This window comes from Gavia stellata, chromosome 6, assembly GCF_030936135.1.
Source record: "Gavia stellata isolate bGavSte3 chromosome 6, bGavSte3.hap2, whole genome shotgun sequence".
In the NCBI taxonomy this organism is placed as follows: Eukaryota; Metazoa; Chordata; class Aves; order Gaviiformes; family Gaviidae; genus Gavia; species Gavia stellata.
Genome location: NC_082599.1, coordinates 47,516,788 through 47,543,618, shown reverse-complemented (window position 1 = coordinate 47,543,618; position 26,831 = coordinate 47,516,788). Strand labels below are relative to the sequence as shown.

The 26,831-nt window shown below is 36.8% G+C and overlaps 1 protein-coding gene across 1 annotated transcript in view; it reads right to left on the bottom strand.

The window, feature by feature from the left end:
* Positions 1-26,831, bottom strand: part of NEK11 (NIMA related kinase 11) — an 87,921-nt gene that overhangs the window by 27,389 nt on the left and 33,701 nt on the right. The window contains exons 6-11 of the mRNA XM_009813487.2: positions 23,014-23,163; positions 22,852-22,930; positions 22,246-22,331; positions 18,906-19,025; positions 16,829-16,922; positions 15,824-15,962 (exon numbers count right to left, since the gene is read on the bottom strand). Coding sequence (XP_009811789.2) covers positions 15,824-15,962; positions 16,829-16,922; positions 18,906-19,025; positions 22,246-22,331; positions 22,852-22,930; positions 23,014-23,163 — 668 coding nt within the window. The remainder of the gene's footprint in view (positions 1-15,823; positions 15,963-16,828; positions 16,923-18,905; positions 19,026-22,245; positions 22,332-22,851; positions 22,931-23,013; positions 23,164-26,831) is intronic.

Below are 26,831 nucleotides of genomic sequence, written 5' to 3'. Positions count from 1 at the left end.
GTCTACCACTTTAAAGAAATACAAATTAACTTATCTTAAACACTACCGCACGGAAATAAATTAAATTCCAATAATACCTCATTAAAAATGCTTAATAGCTTTTTTTAAACTTGTTTCACATGAATAAAAAAACCAAAAGGATTTAAACAAGGGAATACAATTAAAATCCATTAAAAGACATTGGAGTTCGGGCAGGAGGAATAATTCTAATCTTTAAGGCATAAGAAAGAGAACTCAGGAAAAAAGTGAAAATGTATTTATCTGCAGCACTAAGTGGTTGAAAGTGTCCTGTTATCTCTACTATCTACTGTCTCCAGAGTATTTTTAAAAATACTTCTTTCTTTTATAAACTTGATTTACCTCCAAAATGCTGACACATTTTCACTCAGGTTTCTCTGTTTTAAGGTATTTATGGAAGCTGCATAACAGCACCATGCTCCACTGCTGCAAATTCTAATCCTTCCTTTTTCTATTTTTCACTTTTCTCAGTTTAAAAATAAAAAAAAAGAGGATCAATACATGGGCTTCCAGGAGAAGAACCTCCCCAACCCAAAAACTTTTTCCCACAAAAGAATTTATTATTGTGTTTAATTGAGTTCTACAAAGTGCCATTTGACAGAAAAGCCGAACACTTAATTTTAAAAAAAAAAAAAAAACAAACTTAAATATCATGCCTTTTTAGCATGGGAAGAACACTAATAAATGAAGATGCATCTCCTTTTCCACTCCAATGGAGTGAACGTTAATTTTTCTTTCTTGCAGAAAGGCTGTCATTCCTGTGATTAGTATAATTTTATTAGGTTCATCTGCATTCTACCTATGTGTATATATGCATTCAAATACATATGAATCAGCCTATTTATTATGTTATAATGCAAACATTGGACTATGCTAGTGTTTTCTGAGTCATCTTCTCCTCCCACATTATGTATTTGTTTACTGTTGTACTAAAAAATTTAATCCTCCCCTTCCCAACCAAACACGGTATCAAAATCGGTATCTTTACTCATAAATGTAACTTCAAAATGTCTGCTCTGGCTACAGTAAAGCTCAATAACTCCTGAGTAGTCCATGACCAGCCAAAACTGCTGAAGCCTCTGAACTATGTGGAGAGGCTGGCACTACCTGTATCCCGCTTCCACGCCAGCCTTTTCATCCTTGTCCGAATTGCTGGCTTTACCATTTGTGAAATTGTTTTGACAGTTGTTCATAGACAGCCAGTTAATCCGAGCTCAGTAATACAATTTTAAATGCTAGTTCAGACACTAGAGATATTTCAGGGTACACAAGTTTACAGGCCCTGATTCAGAAACTATTCCAAGTGGCATTTCTGAAAGAAGACAGCATGTCCAGTGGATGGGAACTTGGGATTTAGCTAATACAAGTCTTTAAAACTTCTTGGGTTTATGGCAAGCATCTTTAAAGAAGGCATCTTCAAAACATCAACACATTCATTTAGACTATGTGGTTCCATGTAACAGTTCCTTGAGTCCTACTGAGTAGAACCAACTCCCAGTCATCCATGCGCTACAGATGCAGAGACACAACTCTGGTTCTCTCCTGAATTAATCCGAGTACAGAACAGCTTATGTAGTTGAGACCCAGGATGAGCCAAATTTCAAGAACACATAAGCTGGCTTTAGCACAAATCAACATAGCGAGCTGTACCCGTGCTGGCCTAGTAAAGTCTAAGTGCGGATAACTTGAGCGAGCTGGTATTTTCAGCTCAGGGCAGGCACTGTCAGGGGAGGTTGGGCCCCATACGCTTCCATTTCCATGTCTGCAGGCCATCCTCCACTATATTCGCTACCTGAGTTTTCCCATGATCCTGGATATTTCACACGCACACCCAATTTTCACTAACCAGGCAGCAAAAGGCTGGTTACTGCCACCATCCCTGAACATTATTGATGCAGTCGCACACCTCAGCAATGTAACACAGAAGAAAACTCCGTGTTTTATGTTTTCAGAGGAGTAGTTTTAATAAAAGTGTTGATCTTTGGGCTAGGTCTGTTTGACTTTTGTTTACACACCTTTGCAGAGCCTAGCATAAACCCCAAGGCCAGGACCTTGACCTTGTCCTTTGTTCTGACATAAAATAGAAATTAAGCCTATTTGTGCCTGGAAGGTACTCGGGTAAAAAAGCGGTGCTAGTGAGGTGAACGTCAACTCTATCATATCAAAAGAGGAAACGAAACCGCTGCTGCAGAACCCAGGTGCCCTGCCTCTTCGTGTCGACAGCTGGACTGGGAGAACAGCGTCACATTTAAGAAGGTCCTGACACGGTCTGCAGCCCGTTGGACCCCCTTGCTCACACAGCACTCCTGACCTGCCTGAGCACAGCGAGTCCAAATCTCCCCATTCCCTGCATGTGACAAAGTCACCCTGTGCAGCATACACGTGGTAAGCAGAGACTCTGCTTTCCTCACAGGCCCTTGGAAAAGAAAGGTGATGGTAACATCCAATATAAAGTTTTCTAAGCCTGTGCCAGCTGTTAAAATGTGCAGCCTGATGGCGCAACACCACTGTAATATGCTTGTCCCTCAGATGCCTGTTCTCCCTCTGATACAGCATACTTATATGCTCCATATGGAACACAAAGGAAGGTCTCTACGGCTGCTTCTGCCCCCTCACACCCCCCGATCTGTCAGGTGAGCTCTGAAAACACATTGTGTTTTATCTAGCTGTGCGCATTGCACTAAGGCCAGTCACGGTACCTTTTATTCGCTTACAAAGCACTTCATTCAGAACAAACTCAGCTATTGCTTCCATATTGCTAGGCGGCTTAGGTATACCATTGAGACACTTGATATTTGCTATTAGATATTCAAAAGAAAACAAGCTCTGAATAATAACATTCCTCTTTAGATTTCTTTCTATATAGTAACATGACACTAATAGTGGAAGGAAGGGTAAAAACCCATTATCTAAAAATATCATAAAAGCACAGTTATTTCCCAAGAAGATAATCTATGCAGAAAACAAAGGAATGTGATACTTGTAATACTTTGCTTAAATCCACCAAGAGCTTGTTTCAGGTAGCATGGTAACTTGGCAACAACAACAGTTTTCTCCAACGAGATGAAAATACTTCGATAAATACGTTTCATTTTCTCTTGCCTTGAAGTCATTCTCACATTCCAGAAGACAATAAGTAAGGCCCTTTTTATTTAAAAAAGGGAGAAGAAAAAAGAAAACAGAACAGTACAACACATGTTCATTTTCACCTCTTGTATTCGCAGTAACAAAGCCACACTTAGCTTTTAAGGACTATTGTACTGTTTTTATTCCCAAGACTTCATCGCACCGCTGGAAAAAGGAAGATTTTCTCAGATGTCACTTTCCCATCTTGAGGAAAAGAGCTGTTATAGTTCCATGTAGCTACACTCCTCGGTCTGCGCAGTCCTACAGACAGCAAAGAGAGGAGCAAAGCATTCGACTGCTCTAACTAACATGTACTGTCACGAGATATAACGCACTCCTGATGTTACGGTGACATGAACAAACACACTGAGAAGCAGTGCTGTATAGCAGCTGTTATAGGCTACCACATCTCTGCTACTGCACACTGCCAGAAAGCTCGAAAAACTAAGAGGGGGAGCCAGGACACAGACATTTTCACTGCCCCCCTTGCAAGGCTTTGTACATGAGCCACGCTGGGGACTGCAGCGAGAGCAGAGAAAAGCATTTCTCTGCCTTCTGCTTCTGCATTGTGCTGGGCAGGACAGCCCACTAGCAGGACCTCACCAATAACACAAAGGTGTCCCTGGTCCTTTCCTTTGTGTGGAAACTCATCAGCAAATTCCAGTTTGATCCCATCTGAACAGGTGTTACTTACTGGAGCAAATGCCACAGCAGCCTCCAAGCTGGGCAGGGGCTGGAGCGCCCAGCGTGCAAGGAGGGGCTGGGAGTGCAGACACCATGTCTATCTGCTCAGAGGATAAAAGGAAGGTGGAGCCAGACTTTTCTCAGAGGTGCATGGTGATAGGACAAGAGGCAGTGAACATCAGCTGGAACATCATAAATTCCAGTCTGACCTCAGGAAAAAAATTTTTACAATGAGAGTGATCAAATACTGGAACAGGGCTTAAAGGATTGAGAAAGCTCTCTTCCACCAGGAAGCTGTAGGATCTCAACCCTTGGAGGTGTTCAAGACTTGACCAAAGACAGCCCTGAGCAACCTGATCTGATCAGACCTGTTCTGAGCAGAGGATTGGACTAGACTGCCAGAGGTCCCTTCCAACCTAAATTGTTTTATGATTGTGTGGTTACATGATGCTCCATAAACAAAGTGTTTAGAATTACCCCAGATGTATTTGTGTGTGTGCACATATTTAACATACACACTCACAACCTAAGCAGAAATTTGCCTGTTTCTGTATGCCCCTGCAATGTGTATATATTCTCACAAACCACCAGCAAAAGGAGATCGCGAACAGGGCTGGCCGGCACTCTTCAGAACAGCGCATCAGTTATCACAGGGCTCTACTTCAAGGGAGAAAACAGAAAGAGCTGAAGCATTGTCGCTAGGAGAGAGGTTTGAAACATAGCGATGTTTCCCTCAGCCACATAATCCTGAATGAGAAATTCTACTGCAACCGAGAGCAACGAACTGCGCCCCTCTGCAGTTCAGGTCAATACTCATACGATTAGGAAAAATAAGATAACTCCACTATTATAATTTAAGCTCACTCAGATTGGTTTGGGTTTTTTTCCAGTGCAAGACAAAAAACTTCAACTCTAAAAGTTTCCACCAAAGAGAACTGCCATCCTTTGGTCAGCTATAAATGAGATACACATTATGAAGCTCTGAAGCTTCATTGTTCAGGAAGTCAGTGGAAGCTTTTGTCCGGCTCTTCTAAACTAGGCTGAAAAAGACTCTTGGAAAATGCCTTGTTTAAGAAATGAGCTAAGGGACGTAACAAGACTTTAGTGCCCATGAAAGTCTTGTATGATCCCTTTAGCTAAGCACAAAAGGACTATGAAGCCATTAAAAGATTTACCTTCTGACATGGCCGTGTACAGCATAGACTTAAAGTAAAATGGGTTGTTCTAAATGAGAACTAGAAATATAACCAAAGTTAAGCATTCATATTTTATAATTCTCCTTTTAGCATTTTAAAAAGGCAAAAAGCTTCAATTCACTTGTGAGCTTCACTGAGTGATGATTTACCTGTTGTGAAATGTCTAGGGAAAATAGAGATAAAGAGGATGTAAATCAGAGTAGCCTTAATGGGGATCTTCTACTACTTGATGTTAGAAATGAAGCAGTTAGTTCAAAACATTCTTCCAAGGAAATTTTTTTTTTAACCACAATGGAATTTCCAAGAAAAATGTTTTATTTGAAGGACACAGTTCTTTTCCCCAAACCGTCTACCTCCCAGTGTTTTATCAGCATGTCCAAGGCAAGCATGAGAGGAAAAAAGGAGTTGCTAAAAGGAGTTGTTAACAAAAATGAGCAGCAAAAAGGGACACTTTAATCACATTTTCCCCCTAATTTTTGGAGTGGTTTAGAGGTTTGGGTTTTTTCTTCTGATTTTCTAATTGTCATGTATACAGAAATGGGAGCTCTGGTAGGCAGTGACAATGAAGATGAAGCCATGCTGCCTTTCAAGCACATTTTAAAGTTCAGCATATTTAAAAATTTTCCAGATAGATAGTCAGAAATCCTTTTAGTACTGATGGATGAATGAAGAGAAAGAACAATATAGCAATGTAGTCAATAACAGAGAGCACTTAGTGAGTCTTGGAAGCCATTTCCTTTATGCACAAAGAGGCCCTACTACTGTAAATGTTGCCCTATTATTTGCACAGTTTCCAGCAGGAACAGAGCAAGAGCTGTAAATGAAAGGAAAAATGACCACAAAGCTACCTTATGACATCAGTTTAAAACTACCTTAGTCCTTGAGTTATTTTAAACTTTTTTGATCAGTCAAAGCATACTTTCAAATAAAAACTCAGTTTTCTTTCTGAATCTGGCAAAGGTGGCCTGATGCTTTCCCTTTCAATCTGATGACAGTGTTGGGAAGGAAAGAGTCCATGTGTTAATACAAAAAGCTGCCCCTTAAGACAGCCACTTCCTTCTCACCAAGATTCAGTTCAGGAATGCCATTTTTAAGACATAAATTGGGGGTGTTTTCACAACCAGAACTTACTGGAAGAGCAGAAAACAAATGGGAACGGTTCAGATCCAAACTTGGTGTAAGCAGCTGTGTGCATGAGAGTCTGGATGTAGCAAAGATGTAAAATATATTATTGCTTATATCCAAATTAAATGTAAGTTATATGTTGGACAAGTACAAAAACAGGTAAATTTTTGCAACCAAGCAAATCTAGGAAAAAAGTCTTGAGACCTTAATCACCTAGATGAAATTAACCAGTGAAAGTCAATCTATTTGCTATATTGCAGGGCCTCACTTTGCTCCGGGGAGCAGATAAAAGAGCAGGAGAACATAAACTAAGCTCTTTCATTGCTGTCACCTTCTCATTTCCTCCAGCTAGTTGTCTGACAGTCACATACACTGAAAGCTAAACTGCAAACTAATTCAGTATTTACAGCTACTTTCTGAGCAAATTCTCCCTCACCTGGAATTGGCTCCAGCTTCTTACATCACCATATAATTTGGCCTAGCTACCCAGAAATGCTGTTTAGTTTGGTAAGTGAGCCAGAAAGCTGCGACTCAGGGATGGACTGAGATTCCTTACTGAGTGTTTTTCAACACCATCCTGTTCACAGATGCTTTGTTTGCAAGTAAATGCCTGGTGCATCTTTATTTACGCCAGTTTAATCTTGAGCCTAAAGTGCACTGTAAAGTTATATGGCCCTGTAAGTAGGACAAACTGGAATAAAAATTAGTATCTTTCTAAGGAGGATTTAAAACACTGAAATTATCTGGAAGTATCTGCTATAGAATAGTATACAGTACTTTTTGTACGTATACAGTCTTGATGCATTTGCTTTTAATCGCTTCCTGAATTCACACAGTGTTTTGTAAATGTTTTTTAACATAATGCTTTGGAAGGAGTGAAAGGACTTCCCATGTAGGTTTTAAAAAGACTTGGCCAGAATGATTTTAACTATAGTCACTGACCAAGGTGAATTTTGAGGCAGGCTTTATTTATCAATGCCAAACTAAATCAGTGTGAAAAATAGATCAGAAAAAAGTAGGAGCTATAGAGTAACATAATTTGCTCTCTCTCCATACTTTCAAAGTGTTTGGGATTTTTAAATAACTGCTGTGCAAAGACTTCATTCTGCAAGCTTCCCTCAGGGAAGCTGTAAGAGCAAGACTGCTTGTAAGAAGTAAGCTGTGAATTTTTGTGAAGCTATGAAAAGACTTAAGTAGCTAGGCATACCGAACAGTACAGAGCTTTGGAAAAGGTTTCCTGAGGAGTTTATGAGTAGAGTTCAATTCCTGATGGCCCTCAAATAAGCTAAAGCATATGAGTAAAAACTTGAAGATAATGCACAATGCACAGAAACCTCTACATAGAGGTTTCTAAATTGCCATAAACACTAGACTCTGAAATGTCATAAAATTCCCAAGAATATCTCATTAATTGTATGGTTGCCCTCATGGAAGAAGGGTTTAAATGGGGAGCTATAACCAAATCAAGAAATCAGCTCTCCAAAGGCAATACTTCTAGGGAAGAACTCCTTAAACAAGAATAATAACGCTTCAGTCAATTAAAAAAAAAAAAAAAAGGCATTGATTCATTTTCCTCTTTGTGGCTAAAACTTGCAAACTTTGTTAAAACTTGCTTTTGGTAGAATAAATCAGATTTACTATTCCTTTAATTGAATCTGTGACATGGTGGGATCTCAGTGTGAAACCAAGCAATGAAAACACGAGACAGACAAGCAGGTCAGAGGGGCACGCTCCCAGAGTGCCTACGCCCTCAAACCCTGCGAGAGTCTCAGGAGTTTTGTCACCCCATGTGCCAAGGACAAGTGAAGGACTGGTAACTGTAAATGCCAGAACTACACAGGCAAGTTTCTCTCAGCAAGCATCCCATGGTATCATTTCAGCAAGTAGCAAGTCAGGCAATATGTCTTACGATCCTGGAGGCAGGGTAACCATATGAAAGAGGAGTAATGGGTAACCCACAGTAGAAGTCACTGCAACACTATCTTCTTAATTGAAACAAGTCTTTCTGGTTACAAAGGATACTGTAACAATAATAATGCAGAAAGGTGCTTAATGCCACTTATTATAAATATTATTCTGTTCTATTTTGACTTGCCAGACTGAAAAACAAAACAAGACACGATTTTCCTAAAAGCCTTTGAGCGGTGTGATTGTCTGCATGTTCATATTTTGGAGTGTTATTCAGTTACCCATTCAGTATGCATTAAGTACAATTTTACAGGCACTAAACAAAATGTGCATGTGCAGAGATGCTTAAAAATGTGCTCAGAAATATTACAGGCTTTTAACCTTCCAAGATTTAAAAAAATACCTTGAAAATCCTTCAACAAAGCTTGAAAAAATAACAGTATAAAAAAACCCCACACTATTTTATAAGTGAACATTTCCTATTTGAGAGTCAACTGAACTTTGCCCACCTGAAATTCAAAGCAGTATATCCATAACTTACAATTAGCGATGGAAATACAGAAATAACATATGCAATTACTGTAAAGTACTTAGCTATTTTGGAATTGTAATGAAATCAGGGGTTTGCCAGACGTAATGTATTGCTACGTATTAAGCTAAGGAATTTAACGTGTTATAATCTTTGCAAAGGAATCAAAAGGAATATAATACATATCAGAGAGATCATATAATATGTCCCTTTAATTTATAAGCCTTTAATTTTTTACATCCTTTTTCTGCACAAAGAACTTAAATACCACAAGTAGTTAGCTTAAGCTATTTCGCTCCTTTAACTTGACCCCTTCCCACACACTAACATGTCTATTAAGAGCAGAGTAGTAGTTTATGCAGACCTGGGGCTCTTACAGAAATGGATGTGAACGCAGGTGAAGCCCCAACTAGTAATGTACTGGCAATCCAAACATGCAAGATACAATATTTTATTGGTGGCCCTTATGTCAAGTGTTGTTTTGCTGCCTTGTCTTTTTCACTCTAGGCACTTAAGTGCTGCAATGAGGACAAGCCCTGAGAAATATGGATGCATTTGCATATATAATTTCTTGAATACTTTTAAAAAAAAAAATCTTCCCCACTCTTGTTTACCATGTCTCATCAGCTGTGAAATTGATAAGAATATAAAGTGGCACTTTTAGCCACAAAAGCCAGTGTGTGGCTCTAATTTTTCATGCCTGTTAGACAGTATCTTGTTGAATTTAATGCTCCTTATGGCTCCTCTAAAAAGTATGGGGTTTTGGTAATGGTGATAGCTTTCAACCCAGTATCTTTCAACTGTAAAAACTGATCCAAATCAGAAGGATCAAAGATGATGGTAAGGAAATAGTAGTTTTCGTTGCATCTGCAATTGCACTGAGCTATCTGGAAACACTCTTAGATACAGTTTATGATTTTGTAGCCCATTTCAAGGCAAGTTCTACTGTAGAAATTGAATCAGAAACCTTGAACATTTAGCTATTACAGTTGTATAAGGGGATTATGCCTTGCTCTTCATGCTTTTTTCAACTGCAAAGACTGAGCTTCTCTACCTAGACGATTGTCTATGTAGTAAGCTAAGAAACTTCAGATATTCGGCACTAATTTCCCACATGGATAAGTACAATGCATGCTCTGAGAAAGGTTTCTCTGGATTCTTTACAAGTAAGTCCCCATTTATTAAATACCTCTGCAAACTCAGAGCCAGTCAATAGGAATCTAGCTGTACACAGAGTTGAGAGGAATTATGCTGTAAAATCTGTAAAAAAAAAATCTGTAAAATCTGGCTACATTAGAAGACACTGTAACCAAAGCAAAAGGACTTGCACTCGAATAATTAATGTGATGTAGTGACAGAGCTGCAATTTTCCATCCTACCTAGCCCAGTGTGTGGTAGCCCACATGGAAAAGATGACCCTCAGCATCTGAAACGTCTCTCAATATCTAGTTCTCTGGAAAAATGGGCATCTACTCTTCTGGTTACTTTTTTTATAATCAGAAAAGTAGACTATGAGCTCAATAAAGTTAATTAGTAGATGAAGATGAACTATATTGCTATATTAGAAAGCAATGCATTACTTACATGATGGTTCCAGTACCTCTTTGGAAGGAGGCCACATCATTAAACGTTAAACATCTAATGAACCTGCCTAGCTGGAATAGCCCCATTCTAGCTGGCATAGGAAGGCACTGACAATATTCATCCATAACATCAAGGCTGGATGTAGCTCATGGATACTTCTATTTTTTGGTTGATATTTTTTGCTCATGTTTTAGAAAATAAACCATTTTATTCCAGCTGCACTCATTATCACTCATGGAAATGAGCAGTTAAATACAGACAGTTCTTTTTTACAGGAATTTTTTTTCTTATAGGTAAACTGACCCCTAGTTGCCACCACTACAATATAATTTGCCTCACCATTACTTTCATAAAACCACTATTGAAAGCCAAGTACATGCACTGAACATACAGTGATCTCCAGAAAAATGTACATTGGCATATCTATCCTAGTCCAAATGAAGATAATTTCTATAAAGAAATGGGTCAAGAGACTGGGGAGTGGAGAGGGGAAGTGATGTTAACCAATCCATTTAAAGGTGGCTTTTCTTTTAGAAGATAATCAGAGAGGATGAATGACTTATTTCCTAGGTAAGTATCAGGAGACATAGGAAATATAGATACAGGTTTATCCTGACATGTTTTGCGTTGCCCATTCCTGCTTCATTGCCATGATTTGCAAAATCCGCTTTTTAGTATTCAGAAATAATTAATCAATGAAATGAGCTGGAGATGTGTAGCAGAAAAGAAAAAATCCAAATCAAATTACAAAGGGAATTTAGTTATTAATCATTAGCAATTTTACGCTATTCCTTGAAAATAAATGAAGTGTACAGATACACATATATATTTTTTCAACACACTAATATTTGTATTTAATACTGACAGTGGCTCAGTGTCTCTGAGTCCAATCTCACTACGAAACTTACTTCAGCTCTTTTGTCTCTTGCTTGTACTTGGAGAAATTGGAAATGGAAAAAACATGAAGATATCTATAGTAAAGCAAAACTGTTCCCAGTAGTACAATATATTCTTAACCGCTCTGTCCACCCTAGTTTTAAATTATTTGTATGATGACAGTTCCATAAATTCCTGCACACATAAGATGGAGATAGCAACATTTTTCAATGAATATTAAAAGCAACTATAAAATATCTTTCCATAAATATCTCATTATCAAAATATAATTTCTTTTAAGTTTTGTTTCCAATTAACAAATCTAAAAAAAATTAATGCATATTAAAACTATTGCATAAAATAGTTGCAGATGAGTAAAGCTATTTTTCATGAGTTGATATTTACAAAGGTTTACATTTCCAAGGAATGCTTTAGTGGTCTAATTAGCTGAAACAACACAGTAAGAGTATATACCATTCTAATGATACATTCAACATACCACTTCAGACATTTACTTAATATGGTTAATAATAATTATAAAAGTAATTTTTCTAGGTGACTCTTTCTTAGCAACTCTGTTGCCTGTCTTTTTACAAATAAAGGAAACATTTTTTACTCCAGCTTGTATGAGTAAAGATGCAAAACTGTGAAGAAACTTATTGTAGTAACTTGAGAGAAATAGAAATTTAAAGCACATTTTTAAACCTTCACTAGTGCAAGGAATGTTAACCTACCCATCTGTCATGACTCTCTAAAGATCTGCATTGTGGAGAAAAGTAACAGCCAAACCAAAAAGAATCCTTTGCTCTAGCATGCATGGAAAATGCAGCTAAATCAAGGAACTGGAGACACAAAGTCCCAGAACATGAACATTGACAGAGATATTCCTTAATAATGCAGTATGCCTGCCTACTTATCCCGCTGCCACTGCATGTCAAGAGGGCATCCCATGCTTGCGTGATTATGAGTTCTCCTAATTATCTAGGCTGATGTTTTAAGAAAAGACACTTGATTTGCCTGCAAGCTCATCCATTACTGCAGAGCAGCTCTTCAAATGCTTCCCATGGCTGCAAGCCTGCTGACCACGAGGAGGGTAGGAAGGGTGCAGAAGCAACACACTGCTGGCTAACCGAGAGCAGCACTGCTAAAAGTGATCAGTGTTAGAACGTATGAATAATACAAAAGTATTATAAAGAGGTATTACACAGAAGGGTGTTACTGCTGCCTATAAAAACATGAGGAGAATAAGCAAAGGAAGGAAAAGAACTACTTAAGCTGCAAGGCAATAAGACAACGCATCTTAAAGATGTTGGCATGAAACAGCCAGAAGTAAATCCAAGCCAGAAATACGAAGGTTCACAAACACTGCAATATTTTGGCCCAGGAACAGCTTTCTATGCAGAAAAGCAGGGGGAACTTTCTAGAGTGTATAAAACGGGTCAAATTTTTCAGGAAAGGGGCAGTGCAAGTAGATGCCCATGGTAGCCACAGTCTGGACTTGGTGGTCAAATTGATGCTTTTACTCTTTCCACGGAACGTAGGAAAATGGTGCAAAAATGGTGGGATCGGGGGACAGAGCTTTTTCTCTAGCAGAACACCAACAAAGGCCAAGGTAATGGCTCTGGAATATGTGTGTTTAATGCACAGCTTCCTCTCTTGGCTCATTAAAACAAAAATAGCGTAACTTGCTCTTCACATAATTTTTACTGCTGCCCACTCCCAGGTTAAAACTGGATCCCTTTCTTCTTGAGCTTAAGTAACGCAAGCACAGAAGACTTTCAAAGTTATTTCTGTCCACAAAAGCTTGTGTTTTTTTGATGTCCCCCCCTCCCCAAGTTCTTAATTTTCTGCTGAGGCATGGAGGATGCTGCAGAGCATATGCCCGGAATCCCAGAACTGAACAGGGAGAAAGGCGATAGCATGCCAAGGTGCACCAGCCATCACAAGCTGGTCTGGCACAGCAAGTGACATCTGAACAGTCAGATTTAAAAACCATGCTCTCAGTTAGTCCCACAGAACTCATCAGTGTTCCCTGTCTCTACAAGAAAAGAATAAATCTGCATAGTATAGCTGGATGGCACAGTAAGGAACATTATGTTGAAGAACTAATTGTATTTTATTGTTAAAAAATAGTATTTACATTGCCTGCAGCATTTCTGTGTAAGAATAAGAATCAGATTATTTCTTTAAGTTTCTGAAGAATTTGTTGTACCAACTGTCAACAACCTGGATGGACCTTTTCTGTAATAGACTGAGTTCATCTCAACATCAAAAGCACAGGGTCCACTCAGATCTCCAGAAAATAAAACCTGCTTGAAGACTAGCAAATTGGTCAGCAATTTGTGATTTCAGACAACTCTTTTAAATGTTCCTCAAGTGCACAGGGGTGCTAATTAGAATGAAAAATGTTCAGAAGATTACATAAAACAAACATGGAGAGAAGCTTAAACTTCCCAGGGAAGTCTACAGCAGTTAAATGTTTTTAGTCCAAAACCCCAAACTGTCATAACGATTTTCATTTATCTACTACGCTGCCTTGTTTTTCCCAACTTTCAGTAAATGTAACTACCACTGCTAAAATTGGATCAAGATGCCATGGTTTTTAAATCTACTTACTAACCAAACCTTGAGCTTTGTATTTGACACCTTCCCCACATACAACTGCATTTCATAATGCTTTAGATAATATTCAGTGAAAGGAGAATGTAAGGAGTTTTATTCTCTATGCCTCTCCCTAACACTTTAAGAGCCTGGTCTTTCAATCCTCCAAGCCTTTCTCTTCTCTTCTGCTCATGTTGCAAATTTTAAGGACTGCAGGGTATATGCCAAACACAGTTTGAACTTTCCTCCCTACCTGTTGGGATTGGGGTACTATCCCTAGCTGTCCCCCACCAGCTTTTCCCACACCTGAGAAGATTTTTTAGGTCTGCCCTGAAGTAGCTTAAAAGCTGCTGCTGCTGTGCCTCCTTGACATTCATGAACAGACTATCTCCTGCCTTCTCTCCCCTTCCTCAACTGTTTTTAGTTAATAGTTATAACTAGGAAGCTTGTTAGTCTGGTATTTGCAATCTAACTTCTTCTGCTAACCTCGTATGGGTTAGAGCAAGGTTTATTAACATGTAAGACAACTTTATAAAACCATTTTATAGCCTTGCTTCTAGTTTTCTTGTTTTTTCTGTTGTATAGCCCATTGATCAAGAACCAAATTCTATTGAAAAATCAATAGCTGGAACTGTTTCTACATTTTCAAATACAAAGGTGCCATTAATAACTTAATAATTAGACATGTAGGACATGCATGGTTGCACTGAAATGTTTAAAGAAAAGAAGAGTATGAATACTGAATAGAGTAGGTAACAGCTTTGACATCACCTTCAGGAATAACAAGGTATTCACAAAGCAAAGAAGAGAAACTATGTAATTTCTCTTGCCTATCCATAACTCCTTTTTCTCATGAACCCACCACTTCAACATCAGGGACTCTGGCAAAAGCAATTAAACATGCATTCAGTTTTTTACAATGGACTGACCCAACTTTTGCATCACAGATATAAATGCAACTAATTCTATCATTATAGTTTAACAGCTTAATGACCTCTAAAGGCAGAAATATCAGTTTCTTTTCTTTCACGCATGTTGTTCTGTTTCTATTTAGGTATCTTTGTATGCTTCCCCTGGTACATTTCCCACCCACATTTACTGCTTTCTCTCGATCCTCTATTTGCAAGCTTCCCTACCCTCCCCCCAGGTTGTATTTCTAGCAGCTGGGTTCTCTCCTACACAGATCATCCCTCCTTATGCTGTGAAATAGCAAGCCAACCACGTAGACATAAATGAGGCTACACTGAAAGCAAAAAGCCATTTGCTATTAAAAAAAACCCCACCTCCACCACAAACAAATTGACTTTGATGTCTTTAATTTAATGGTGTATATACCTTCACAGACGTACATAAACCAACACTAAAAAGGCAGCGTGCTATCAGAGAAAAGTAGTTTTCATATTTAGAAGTATATTAATGCATACTTGCAAGATTCTAATCTGACTAAAAATCTTTCACCATAATAGTGCTTACACAACAGTTCTTAAGTATTTAAGAGTATGACACTATTCCAGAACATTGTAGAAACAAAACATATGATTGTGCTCTTAAAAATCTTTTCCTCATTAAGCACATTTCCACCATCAGACCCATTTTGAAAAGCTTGACTATTTGTTCATCTATCTACAGAAAAGTACATGTTGTATGTTATATAGTACTTCATATTCTTTAGACAGTAGCTAAGTATTTGAGGACAGTATAGATAAGCACAGTTTAAAGAGTTTCCATCTGCTTCTCTCATTGTTATAGATAAAGAAAATGGCAAAGTGTACCAAAGGTGCAAATGCTCTGAATTCTTGTACTTATTTTTGCACTGGAGAGATAATTTAGGAAATGCTTTTCTAACACCAGTCATTTCATATGTATAAAGTTTAAGTTATTTTCTTCTAACTCAGCATCTCATCTGGAGAAGCTGAGTTCACCTCTGTTGCGGCTCACAGGTCACTCAAACTCTGGGAACACAGGCCGCCTGCTACATAACCTTGCTGTACATCTGCTGTACATACATCCACATAGATTATTTTCCTTCTCTCTTTGTAAATTTTTTGACTGCTTTACAAGTCTGGCTGCTTTTTATACCGCAGCTTCCCCCCCACAAATTAACTACAAGTGACAAAATCAAATTTTGCTTTTTTTATAGGAAGTTTCATTTCAACATCAAATTTTGAATTCTTACCATGGTCTGTAAGTTCAGACATGCAGAGCTGACTTGATGTCTCATTTCCACTTGGTTCATCATGTCCTATGGACACGTAGTCACATGTAATGACTGGCTGAGAATGAATTAGGGGTTTTGAAGTCTGCTCATCAGATTCCTTAGTCGAATGAGGTAGCATGGAGAAACAGGTACAGTTAGAGCTTTCAGCAGGATCACAATACAATGGTTGCCCTGATCTACACAACTGCTGGGACTTGTATTAAGCAAACACTAAAAAAAAAATCCTAATTTTTTTTGTAAATTATCAGTAGTGACTCAGCCATAAGCAGAGACAAATTTAACATATTTTTTTCTCCAGACACAATGGGAAATAGAAAGTAGACTTCATACAAAAGAAAAGGTAGAAGACAAAGCACTAACCAAAACCTCATTATTTCTGTGATGCTTTCACTGACTATTTCCAAACTGACACTATTCTCTCTACGATAAGACGTAGTGCTAGAATTGAACAGGTCTATTTTCTGTTGCAGATAGCTTGAAATCAAAGGACAGCTTACACTGGAAGTCATTCCAAGACTTCATTCTTATTAAAAAGCCAGTTGAATTGTTAATATTCTTAACTAATCAAATGAAAAGAACCCACAGCCATGCCAAATTAGAGTGTTTAAAATTATTACAATTCTAAACTTATCTTAAAAATTAATGTATTTTGAACTCTGATGTCATGCAGACTGTCAGTAAGTACATTTCGGAGAGCAGATTTAGATTTAAGGGTGACTTAATAAAAGAAAATTGTGCAATGAACAGAGAGTTTGTTGAACCATATCTGAATAACTGAACACACTTTCCCTCATCACACATCCACAGGTACAGCTAAGTGGTCCAGACTTTGATGCACTTCCAAATTATTAGTCTTAGAACAGGACTGCGCCTCTAGTGCTAAAGAAAGCGTGTGGAAAACAGAAAAGTGGTGTACACTGAATATGCATAAATGAGGCCTCTGAAACAACTGCCCATACTTACACGTAGGACATTGACATTCAGCTGCTGAAAATTACGGGACCTGAATTCTTGCATTCTTTTGATATTTTCTTGATATTTTTCTTCTGCCAGCTGTCTGTAAATACAGAATACTTATGTTTAGGATGTGATATCAGGGACTGCACAAAGGGATCTTCTAAAAGTAGATGTGGAAAAACAAATTCCATAATTAGGCTCCCATGGTGCCAAACCTCCTTGGCATCTACTGAAGATGAGGTTAGTTTTAGTAAACTCACAATAGATTTCAGGTCCTCTTTCCAAACACTATTATATTTTTCCTTCACCACTTGCGCAATATAATTGAGAAATAGTAAATTATTAGTTCCAGTCTTTTTTGTTTCTTCCAAAGATCTTAAATACTTTGGACTTTATTCCACCATGTAGTCCAGGGACCTTTCGTGAAAGACAGGCACGCAATACTTGCATGCTATGAACAGTTCACCTGGGGCAGAGTTGATAACTGCATTTTTCTGTACAGGATTACTTAAACCAGGTGCTATGTTAAGCAGCTCTTCCAGTTCCCATTACTATATTCCCTTTCCATCCATCTCTAGATTTGCACTTCTGAAAGCAGATCTCCAGCCTGAGAAGGTACTGCTTTTGCACTGTTTCAAATACTTTCAGTGAAATTGAGCTGGCAATAACCCTGAGGTGAATATAGATCCATTCTCATGACTGAGAACAAGATTTGAAGATTAATATGTTGCCTTTATATTACAAAATAAATCTATTTAATTTTGTTGCTGAGGAAAAAAAACTATGAAAATCTAAATAGAAAACACTAAAGTGCAAGAAAGTAAAGAAAATTAAAAGCAAACTAGAACTATCCTGCAATTAGTGTTATTTCCTAATCCCCATCCATACCTCCTATTTATACATTTCATATAAGTATAAAAATTGGTCTACCATATTATTGAAAACACCATGCAGAAAAAGTGTTAAATTTATACAGTGGTTTCAATTCAAGGAGATTTTTTTAAATGAGAATAAATTTACATACCATTTCCAGTATCAAATACAATGGTAAATGTCAGACAAACATAGATGCTGATAAGACATATTTTCCAAAAAGAGATGAAGGTCTTTAGTATTTTATTTGTAGCCTTTGGATATGGACATCACAAGTTGGCACAAGTAATGCTAGGATGTGATTTTACTGAACATTTTTCACTCAACTGCAATTGCTATTGATTTGCAGGTATATGTAGCTGCAGAGTTTCTGAGGCCATGAATTCAGACTTCATGTCACCAATTATTCCCTCTATTATCCTCTATATATAACTGAGTAAACATTTGTTAATTAACATTGCACTTTGCAAAATGCTTTTGAAGAAAACATTAAAAAGGAATTAAAAATTATTGTGGTGCTTTTCCAATTTTCATTCATAGCAAATGAAACAAAACATTGAATATTTTTAACTGCAAGAAACTCAAGTGTGTCATCAAAACAATATATTCTTCCTTTTATTTAAAAATGAAATCCATGCACACACAATAGCTTTCCAGCTGTTTCTCCTATTCCATTCAGAAACAGTACTTATTTCTCCTTCAAATCCCCCATTTTATTATGTCTCACTCACTTAATAAAAAAAACCATAAATCATAAAGCCTTTATAACATGTCCATTCCCCCCATTTGATCATTTGATAAGACTATCCTCTGAGCTATTAACTTCTATTGGTAAATCTCTTAGGCCAAAACAATTGACAAAAGCAGGATTGTAACTAAATGTCCAACTCCTCAGACTGTGCAATCCTTAAAATGTCTTTAAAAAAAAAAATCTCCTATTGTAATACATGTGAAAATCTCTCATATACTTATTTAACCAGAAACACAATGGTCAAAGTACCAGCTTTGGGCTAATGTTCTGACTTTTTTTTTTTTCCCCTACATAAATAATTACTGGGATTTAACTCATCCAAAATCCCCATTCATTTTGAGTAGCTGAAGACCCTTTCTATTTTTATTTTTACCTTGACAGTTCTAACTCTCTCGTTAAACTGTTGGATGGAGGATACTGCATGGTTACAGTATGATGCTAATGTTATGCTCAACTTACTTCAACTTCTTTGCTTTCTCATCTGCAGCATTTAACTTCCTCAGCCTCATTCGTTCCCGTGGTGTCATTTTCTGTACTTCAGACAGTTCCTGCAGAGTTTGTAGATGAACTTTCCTCTGCCTGAAATTGAATGTATGCAAGCCCATTGTCATATAAAATGTAAATATCAGTATTTTGATTTGATATTGAAACATAGTGACATTTCAAATGGAAAGATTAGAAAGTCACAGGTACTGTAACAGACTAAATAGACTTTAGTTTGGAAAGCAAATGCCTCTTTTAAATTGAAATATTTAAACTTAGACTTAGATTAATGAAGAATGTGAATCATTTCAGGCATTTCAGGTGAGAATGGAAAAAGGTAAACTCAGCTCCTTAAAAGAATAAATGTTGAAGCACAGTGAAATATTTACCCTGTCAGGCTTCATTATTGAGCATATGCCAAGTACAAAGGCAGTCTTCAAATGAGAACCACAGAAAAAAGCAATATCACCCATACATTTTACATTGATTGTTACAAGCCGTCTAGAATAAAAGAGAATATTAATGTGTCTTTAACGACAGATACAATTATCCTGTTCTCTTGAATTTCTGGTCCTAATCAATAATGACAATTCACCAGTAAAATGGTCTCCATAGACCATGTCTGAAAGCTGAGCATGAATTGTTGACATATATATCTCAGCTGTATTTATCAACACAGGAGAGTAATGTTGGTCCTCTATTAGAAAAAGGATATTAATCTCAAATTTTTATCTCACACCCTACAGTAATTACAAAAATTAAACCATAGTTTGCAATGCCTTAGCAATCATATTTCACTTAAACCAAATTTTTCTATTGTTTATATTTATTATATCAAGTATTCATTTCAAACTACTATTTTGCCCTTATGAGAGAAATTCACTTCTGATCATCTGAGAGCCCAGTTTTGTGATCGTACAAATTGCAACAGTCCTTCTCAACTATCATTTTGAAACCAGGATTTTAACAAATGAGAATTTTCATTATGCTTTTCAAATGTTGACTATAGAGGGAAATAGTGTAAAGATATGAATATTAGTGTGAAATATGAAAGACTAAGGACAAAGACAAGAAGAGTTCAATTATTCATAAGAATGGAACTAACTCTTCAAGTATGAATAATGTAGACATATTTCTTGTCCCCTGTAAAAAACTCTAATTTAAATTACAAGAACCTCTTGGGAAAAAAAATCCATTTTTCATCTAAGTTGAAACTGAACTTGTACAGCTTTATGCTTACTTAAATACTTAAAATTTATGACTTGCATGGGACTGGAATAAAGTAAGCCATTAGAGGCCTTTACTAGAAGGAACTAGACTCAACTACACATGGCAAAAATAAGTCCTGGTGAGAAAAAAAAAAAATCATAAATATAAAGTAGCAATGATTGGGGAGGACACCATAACAAGCAGCTCCTTGTACACTGACTCAGATTAGAGTATTGCTACATTACAGCAGATGTGGGAAATTCACTATGTTTAAATTATTTCTCCTCCACTTTTCTGCTCTCTACTATTTTTCAGGTATTTTTGTTTCCTTTTACCTACCTCTTTAGAGCTGGGATTGCAGAAATTATTTGGCATTTTGCTTACCAGTAGCAACACAAACAGCTAACATTCTCATAAATACAATGAAAGTCATAATAAGATTATGACTTTATGCATATTCCAAATATTTAGCCAAAAAGAATCAGACTACAGCATATTCGAAGATAATTTATAGTGAAGCTCTTCCCTAGTTTTTTTTCCTCAAACTGATGCCCTGAATTTGAAAACCTCAAGGTAAATTTCCATCCTCAATCAAAACCAGTTGCTATCCATTGCTCCACAATTCTTAGGAGCTCTAAAACACTGCACGGAGCAGGTGACTTTCTATTTTCTTTTAACAAAAGCATAAAAACATGATGTTTGTAGATAGAATTTGCTCTTTCTCTTAGAGACTACAGATTTGCTTTTGAACAAGAATAGTTATAGACTCTAGAATACACATTCATGTCTTCCCCATATGCTAGCTCTGTCAATGTATGATGTCCATTTTGAAGGTGATGAGACTCAATATATTCAAACTAATGACAATAGATCGATCAGGTATGGAACATATAATATGTTACAAAGAGTCGAAAGTGTTTTTATCAGTCTGTTCTAGAAGCATGAGGATATTTGAAGTCTGGGTATATATTGTGCAGGTAAAATTACTGCTTCCTCAAAGCATCTACGATCTTTTGGTGCATATAGATAATTTGAAATCTTGTACCCAATAAAATAAAGGCATGGATTAAAAGTTTCTTGAAGATTATCATACTTTATGTTTCAATAAGCATTAAATATTCAATATAATTCAGACAGAGTTGGCATAATATTTGGGCAAGATTTCAGTGCCCTGAAACTATTTAAGGTATATCTCTGAGGAACATCGCTGCAGTTAACTATATTTAATTTGAAGAGGCAGGAATCCACTCAGAGTTAATTGAATCAACTTGAATACAGCAGCCATAGACAAAAGAGACGTCTACTATTTCCCGGCTACTGCACATCTACCTGTCTGACTTGCATTTCCAGTATACTAGCAAAGGGTTATTTCTAGCAGAAGCAGTCATGCAGAATAGTAAGGCCCAAAACTTGACAGCAGTCTCAGCCAGCTCCATTTGCTGTTATTTATTAGATAGTTGTTACTAGCCAATACAGGTATCATTTATTGTTGCATTTTTACTCATTGCAGCATTGTAATTAGTTTAGTATATATAGTATATATTCAGTGCCTGAAAGAGAGATCATGTGCAAAGGCACTACTGATGTAAGAGCCAAGAAACATCACTAGCCTTAATTTCTCACTATAGTTACAAGACAAATATAATAGTATCCTATGGCTGTATTAGCTGAATATTAGTTTAAGTGTATACGCTTTTAGTTTGGTGTCATTTAGGAAACATAGCTTTCACATTCAATAATTAGTAGGTACACAAACAGCAGCACTATAAATGATCATAACTAAAATTATCATCTAAACCTTCAAAATGTAAAGACAAAGCTCATAATTTACATACCAATTGGTACTAAATTTACATGTGCATACACTACACATGCATGTGCAATTTACACAGTTATATAATAAAAATATTTGATCTGCAAATCCTTTTTTTTCCCCCCTAAATCTTAATTATGCATCTCACTAATGTGGTTGCTTTTCTGTATTTCTGGGAAATGGGTCCCTCTAAATATAAAGCATTATGAGATTAACACAAGTGTTTACAACATATTATTTGGCAACACTGTAATTTCATATACTGCTGCCCATAAAACACTTAAAAATACTTACACAGCATCAAAAATGGGAGCAGCCTCTTTCTGCCAGTTAAGTGCCTTGTCTTTCACAGTCGTGTTTGTTAACTTGTACTGTGTATTCTGCAAGGAAATAAAATAGAAGTGGTATCAACACTTGAGGCTAAAGTGATCCAGACCCTTCGGCTATGACCCAGTACAGTCCTAATGTAAAAACTGACTGAGCAGTTTCCTTCCTCACCTTCTTAGAAAGCCAAATAATATATATACTGAAGCAGAGACCAAGAGAGCAAGATGCACTGTTTTTCATTAAACCTATGACTAACCAGAACAGTTTAGAGATTATACGTACCCAGGCCCAAACAATTATCTCCACTTGTTACATATAAATGCCCATTCTCCTTATGGTTCATAATATTTAAAAGGGGATACATTCAACACGTAAAGTGAAAAGGACTTCATTTCTCACTGCCTCACTACCTCAGTCATATTTGTAATTTAGCTCTGAAAGTCCCCTGGATTAAAGTTTCTAGGAACTGCTATCTAATTATTTTTTGTCAACGCATTTTCTCTGCCTCCATTCTGCTTTTGCAAAATACATACTCAAACACTAAGTGTACAGCTATCGCTTTTTCTTATGTACCTTTAGCTGTTCATCAATATAAGGGATTTTTAGGATCTCTGCTGCTGCTGGTCTCAATGAAGGATTCTTATTTAACATGCTGAAACATTAAAAAACCAAAAGTTATAATTAAGCAATTTTGCAAATTAACTTAAAAACCTGCTAAACAAGAAAATAACATACCTGCACAGCACAGCATTCAGTTTGCTTGGATATCTGTCAGGAAGAGAAGGTGTATCACCTTCTACAATTTTTAACACAACCGACAAAAAATTGTGGCCAGTAAACGCATGGTTCATACAGCACATCTCATATAAAATGCATCCCAGAGACCTTGAAGAATAAAATAATAGGAATAGCATAAACAAGATTTTTGAAAGTAGCATGCATAGTGACATTACAGTAAGTAAAAGATCAATTGTATGCCCTTTTGTCCTGGGAATAGGATTTTTCATTATCTTGCTATCCTTTTCATCTGAAATATTTTTATTCAGATCACAAATTAGTAACTTTATAAACAGGAGAAATCATCATTCAATTTCTATAAGTGCAGGCACAAACTTAAATTCGGTATATAGATACATATATTCATATATATATGTAAAAATAAAATAAAACCCTATTATAAGAACTACCTTAAATGGTTACTCATTAAATTAAGAATGAAGTTTTTTAATTAGTGACTGACTGAGAAAATAGTTTTTTAGTGTTTAGACATAGGTTTGTTTAAATTGGTTTTGCAAATTAATTTCTGACAACAAACTGAGGCTGCAATTCAAGTTCAAATTAAATAATGCCAGTTTCAAATAACAGAAGTGTCTTCTGGTGTGATTTCACTCATTTGGCCACACACTCAAAACAGATTATGAAATCAGTTTGTACTCAAAGAAATACCAAATTTTAGATGAGACCATCATATTGCAACATCTAAAACTAAATTTCCTGGAAATTTTATTTGGAGAAGAAAAGAAGAAATCTGAACATGTAGGTCTGGAGACCTAGCTAAGAACCAGTGTCAGTTTTAAATCATTAAAAACCAGGAGGAATGATTACAAACAGTTTTCAATGGGCATCTGGTTTACCATCACCTTATTTACCAGGCTCTTATACACCAGTCCTAATGGGGATCATAAAAGATCACCAAGTTGAACATTTTAACATAAACACTCTCATAACAATTTATATAATGACTATTCATAACAGTTTGCACTTCAACTGGGTTCTGATAAATGTTTTTTAAAAATAGGGGAGCTGAGCTTTCCAGGCTTTGAAGGATGCTTCGCATTACCTCCAGTTTGCAGTCAGGAGAACTGAGGCACTGATGAGTGACTTGATCAAGGTCACAGAAAATGCTGGAGAGAGCCAGCTACAGGACCAGACTCATCTAAGTAACCAACCTAAGTATGAGAGCAACTTCACTCTTAATGTAGTATTTGATTGTGGTATTTATAATTTAGAGAAGCAGTGTGAAAATAAAGCATAGTGATAATAAGTAGAAGTATGTATAGGTGAATGGCTTTGATGAAAAGGATATAAACATTATCTCTGAAAGCAAATAATGAATAAAGTTTCAATTACTCATTTCAGTTAAAGAAGAGGAATTGATTCAGTCTGCCTGGCAATAAAAGAACAAGAGCAAATAATTTTAAAGCTGAAACCCAGGCTCTACATACCGTGCAAATAAGGAAGAGGAGAGAGCATAGGGGGGCTCACTCACTGGTATTTTTCAAGCAGTATGTGAAAAAAATTAGCAGAACATTTTTGCTAACAACTGCATAAAGACCAACTACGGAGGTACCTAAATAATTGCCTAGTTTTTTAAAGATATAACTGTCAACCAGCTTTCAAACTTCCAAAATCAGTAAACGGTAACACACAGATGATGATCTGTATTTGTGATGTATGTTCAAACTCTGAAACAAGATAATTACTACATGAGAAAATACTCAAAACCAAAAAGAACAACAAAAAACCCCGCACACATGGCATCTGAAAGCATCAAACAAAAATGGAAACCAGCCAGAGGGAAGAAAAAAGGAAGGAAAATCCCAACCTGACAGACTGTACTATAACTGCTTTTTGCAGAATCAATCTGTTTTGGAGGCTGCTTGATTCTGGCAGCTAGAAATTGCTTAATGAGCCGTTAGGAGCACAGGATTTGCCACATCAGGGAAGCCCATTTATTCATCTAGTTCAGTACTCTGACTACACCTGAGGCTTTGGAAGAAGATGAAAAGAACACCCAGGGCATTCTGCCGCAGCCAGGGCCACGAACAGGCTACCGAGGGAAGACCCCATCTGTCCCATGAAAGAAAAATAAAGGAAAAAAAATAAAATAAAAATGAGGGAAAAAGAATAAAGTTTTTACTGCAGGACACAATTCTTTGATATGAAATAAATACCTCCTAAGCTGAGAAATGCTGCCCTAGGTCCCAGAGCAAGGCTATTTCTTCCCAGGACAGCTGCTGAGCTGCAATTGCGCAAGGGAGTTACCGCCAAGCTTTTGCCTCAAGACTGCATTTTTCAGTGGTGTTTCTACAGTTCTGGTCTAAGCATCTTGTAAGGAGCATATTCAGCAAGAGAAAATTGCTTCCCGATTCCCATTAGCAATCTGCACATGACCCAAACATATAATTACTTACATAATCTTACCTTGTATAACCACCAGCGTTGTAAAATTCTAAAATGGTCATTAAGGTATCCAGCCAGACCATTTTTTTTTTGATGGCTCCCTATGTTTGTGAATAGGTTTGACAAAGGTTCTAAACTGCACTTCATCTCAGCAAAATTGATGTATGACCATTTCATGTTGAAGCTGCTTATGTTCAATTACATCATAAAACAGAGTGGCTGGACAGGCTTCAGTGTATTCTCTACAATATCGACTGACAGACCTCTAACTTCTCAGGAGAAACCACCCTGAGGTTTTTGGTGCTAATTGTTTACATAAGCATTGCTGTCCTTTTAACATCTTATGATCTTTTGTAGATCTTTCCAAACTATGTTATAGTTCTTCAAAGGCTGTAAGATCCAAGTTAGCTTTTAATATAAACTCCAAAAGCCAGATAATGTAAATGCATATACCTTTGTGGCTTTTATCTCGCAGTCTGATCATACCAGAAGGCCTTAAGGATTTGCTGACTCCAGAGCCTATGAGGAATATGTACATGTACACACATACCATCTTGACTCTCTCAGCCACTGCTTTTCAGGCCTTCACTGCTTTTACTGCTATTTTTGGTAACTATTTTACATAAAATTTGACATTAAAAAAAAATAAAAAATCAATTTTTGGTTTGTTAATATTAAAGAAAAAGACAAATTGGGGGAAAAGCACAGACAAGCAAGCACAATTAAAACAGAAGTCCCAAGATCTGTGGTGTAGGGATCACAATTTACCCAAACCCTACAGACAAACCCTCTGTCAAAATCTGACATGACTTGATGGAAGACAGAGTACAATGGATCTACATGTGACTGTGACATTGCTTTGTCTCTGGAAGACAAAAAGGAAGTTATTTATACCTCTCTTATAAAGAATTTGCTAACTCTGTAAGTGAAAAAAAGCATTTGTTTTTCAACTAAATTATTTCTGTTATAATTTCTGCCTTTGAGATAATTTATAACATATATTATGCACAAATCTTTTGAAAAGTTCCTGGATGGAGTTTAACTTATATGCTTATAGATTTGAAAGGAAGAGAGAAATGTTATTGCTGATAACTGTTTGGATACACTTTATCTCATGCACTCAGAAATAAAATACGATATAGTTACAACAGTCACTGCACAGACAGGCATTTAATATTTGCACTCGAGGACCTATACTGATCCTTGGCAGACTTCCAAGCAGTACAGATTTCAGAGTCTCATCTGAGAAACCCCAAGCTCTCACAGTTAGAAAACCTACCAAAAACTGTGGGTGTAATACAGGCCAACTACTAGTGGCAGGCAAATTGTGGTAACATTATTCAGGAGCTGAACAGGGAGATAGTTTCTGC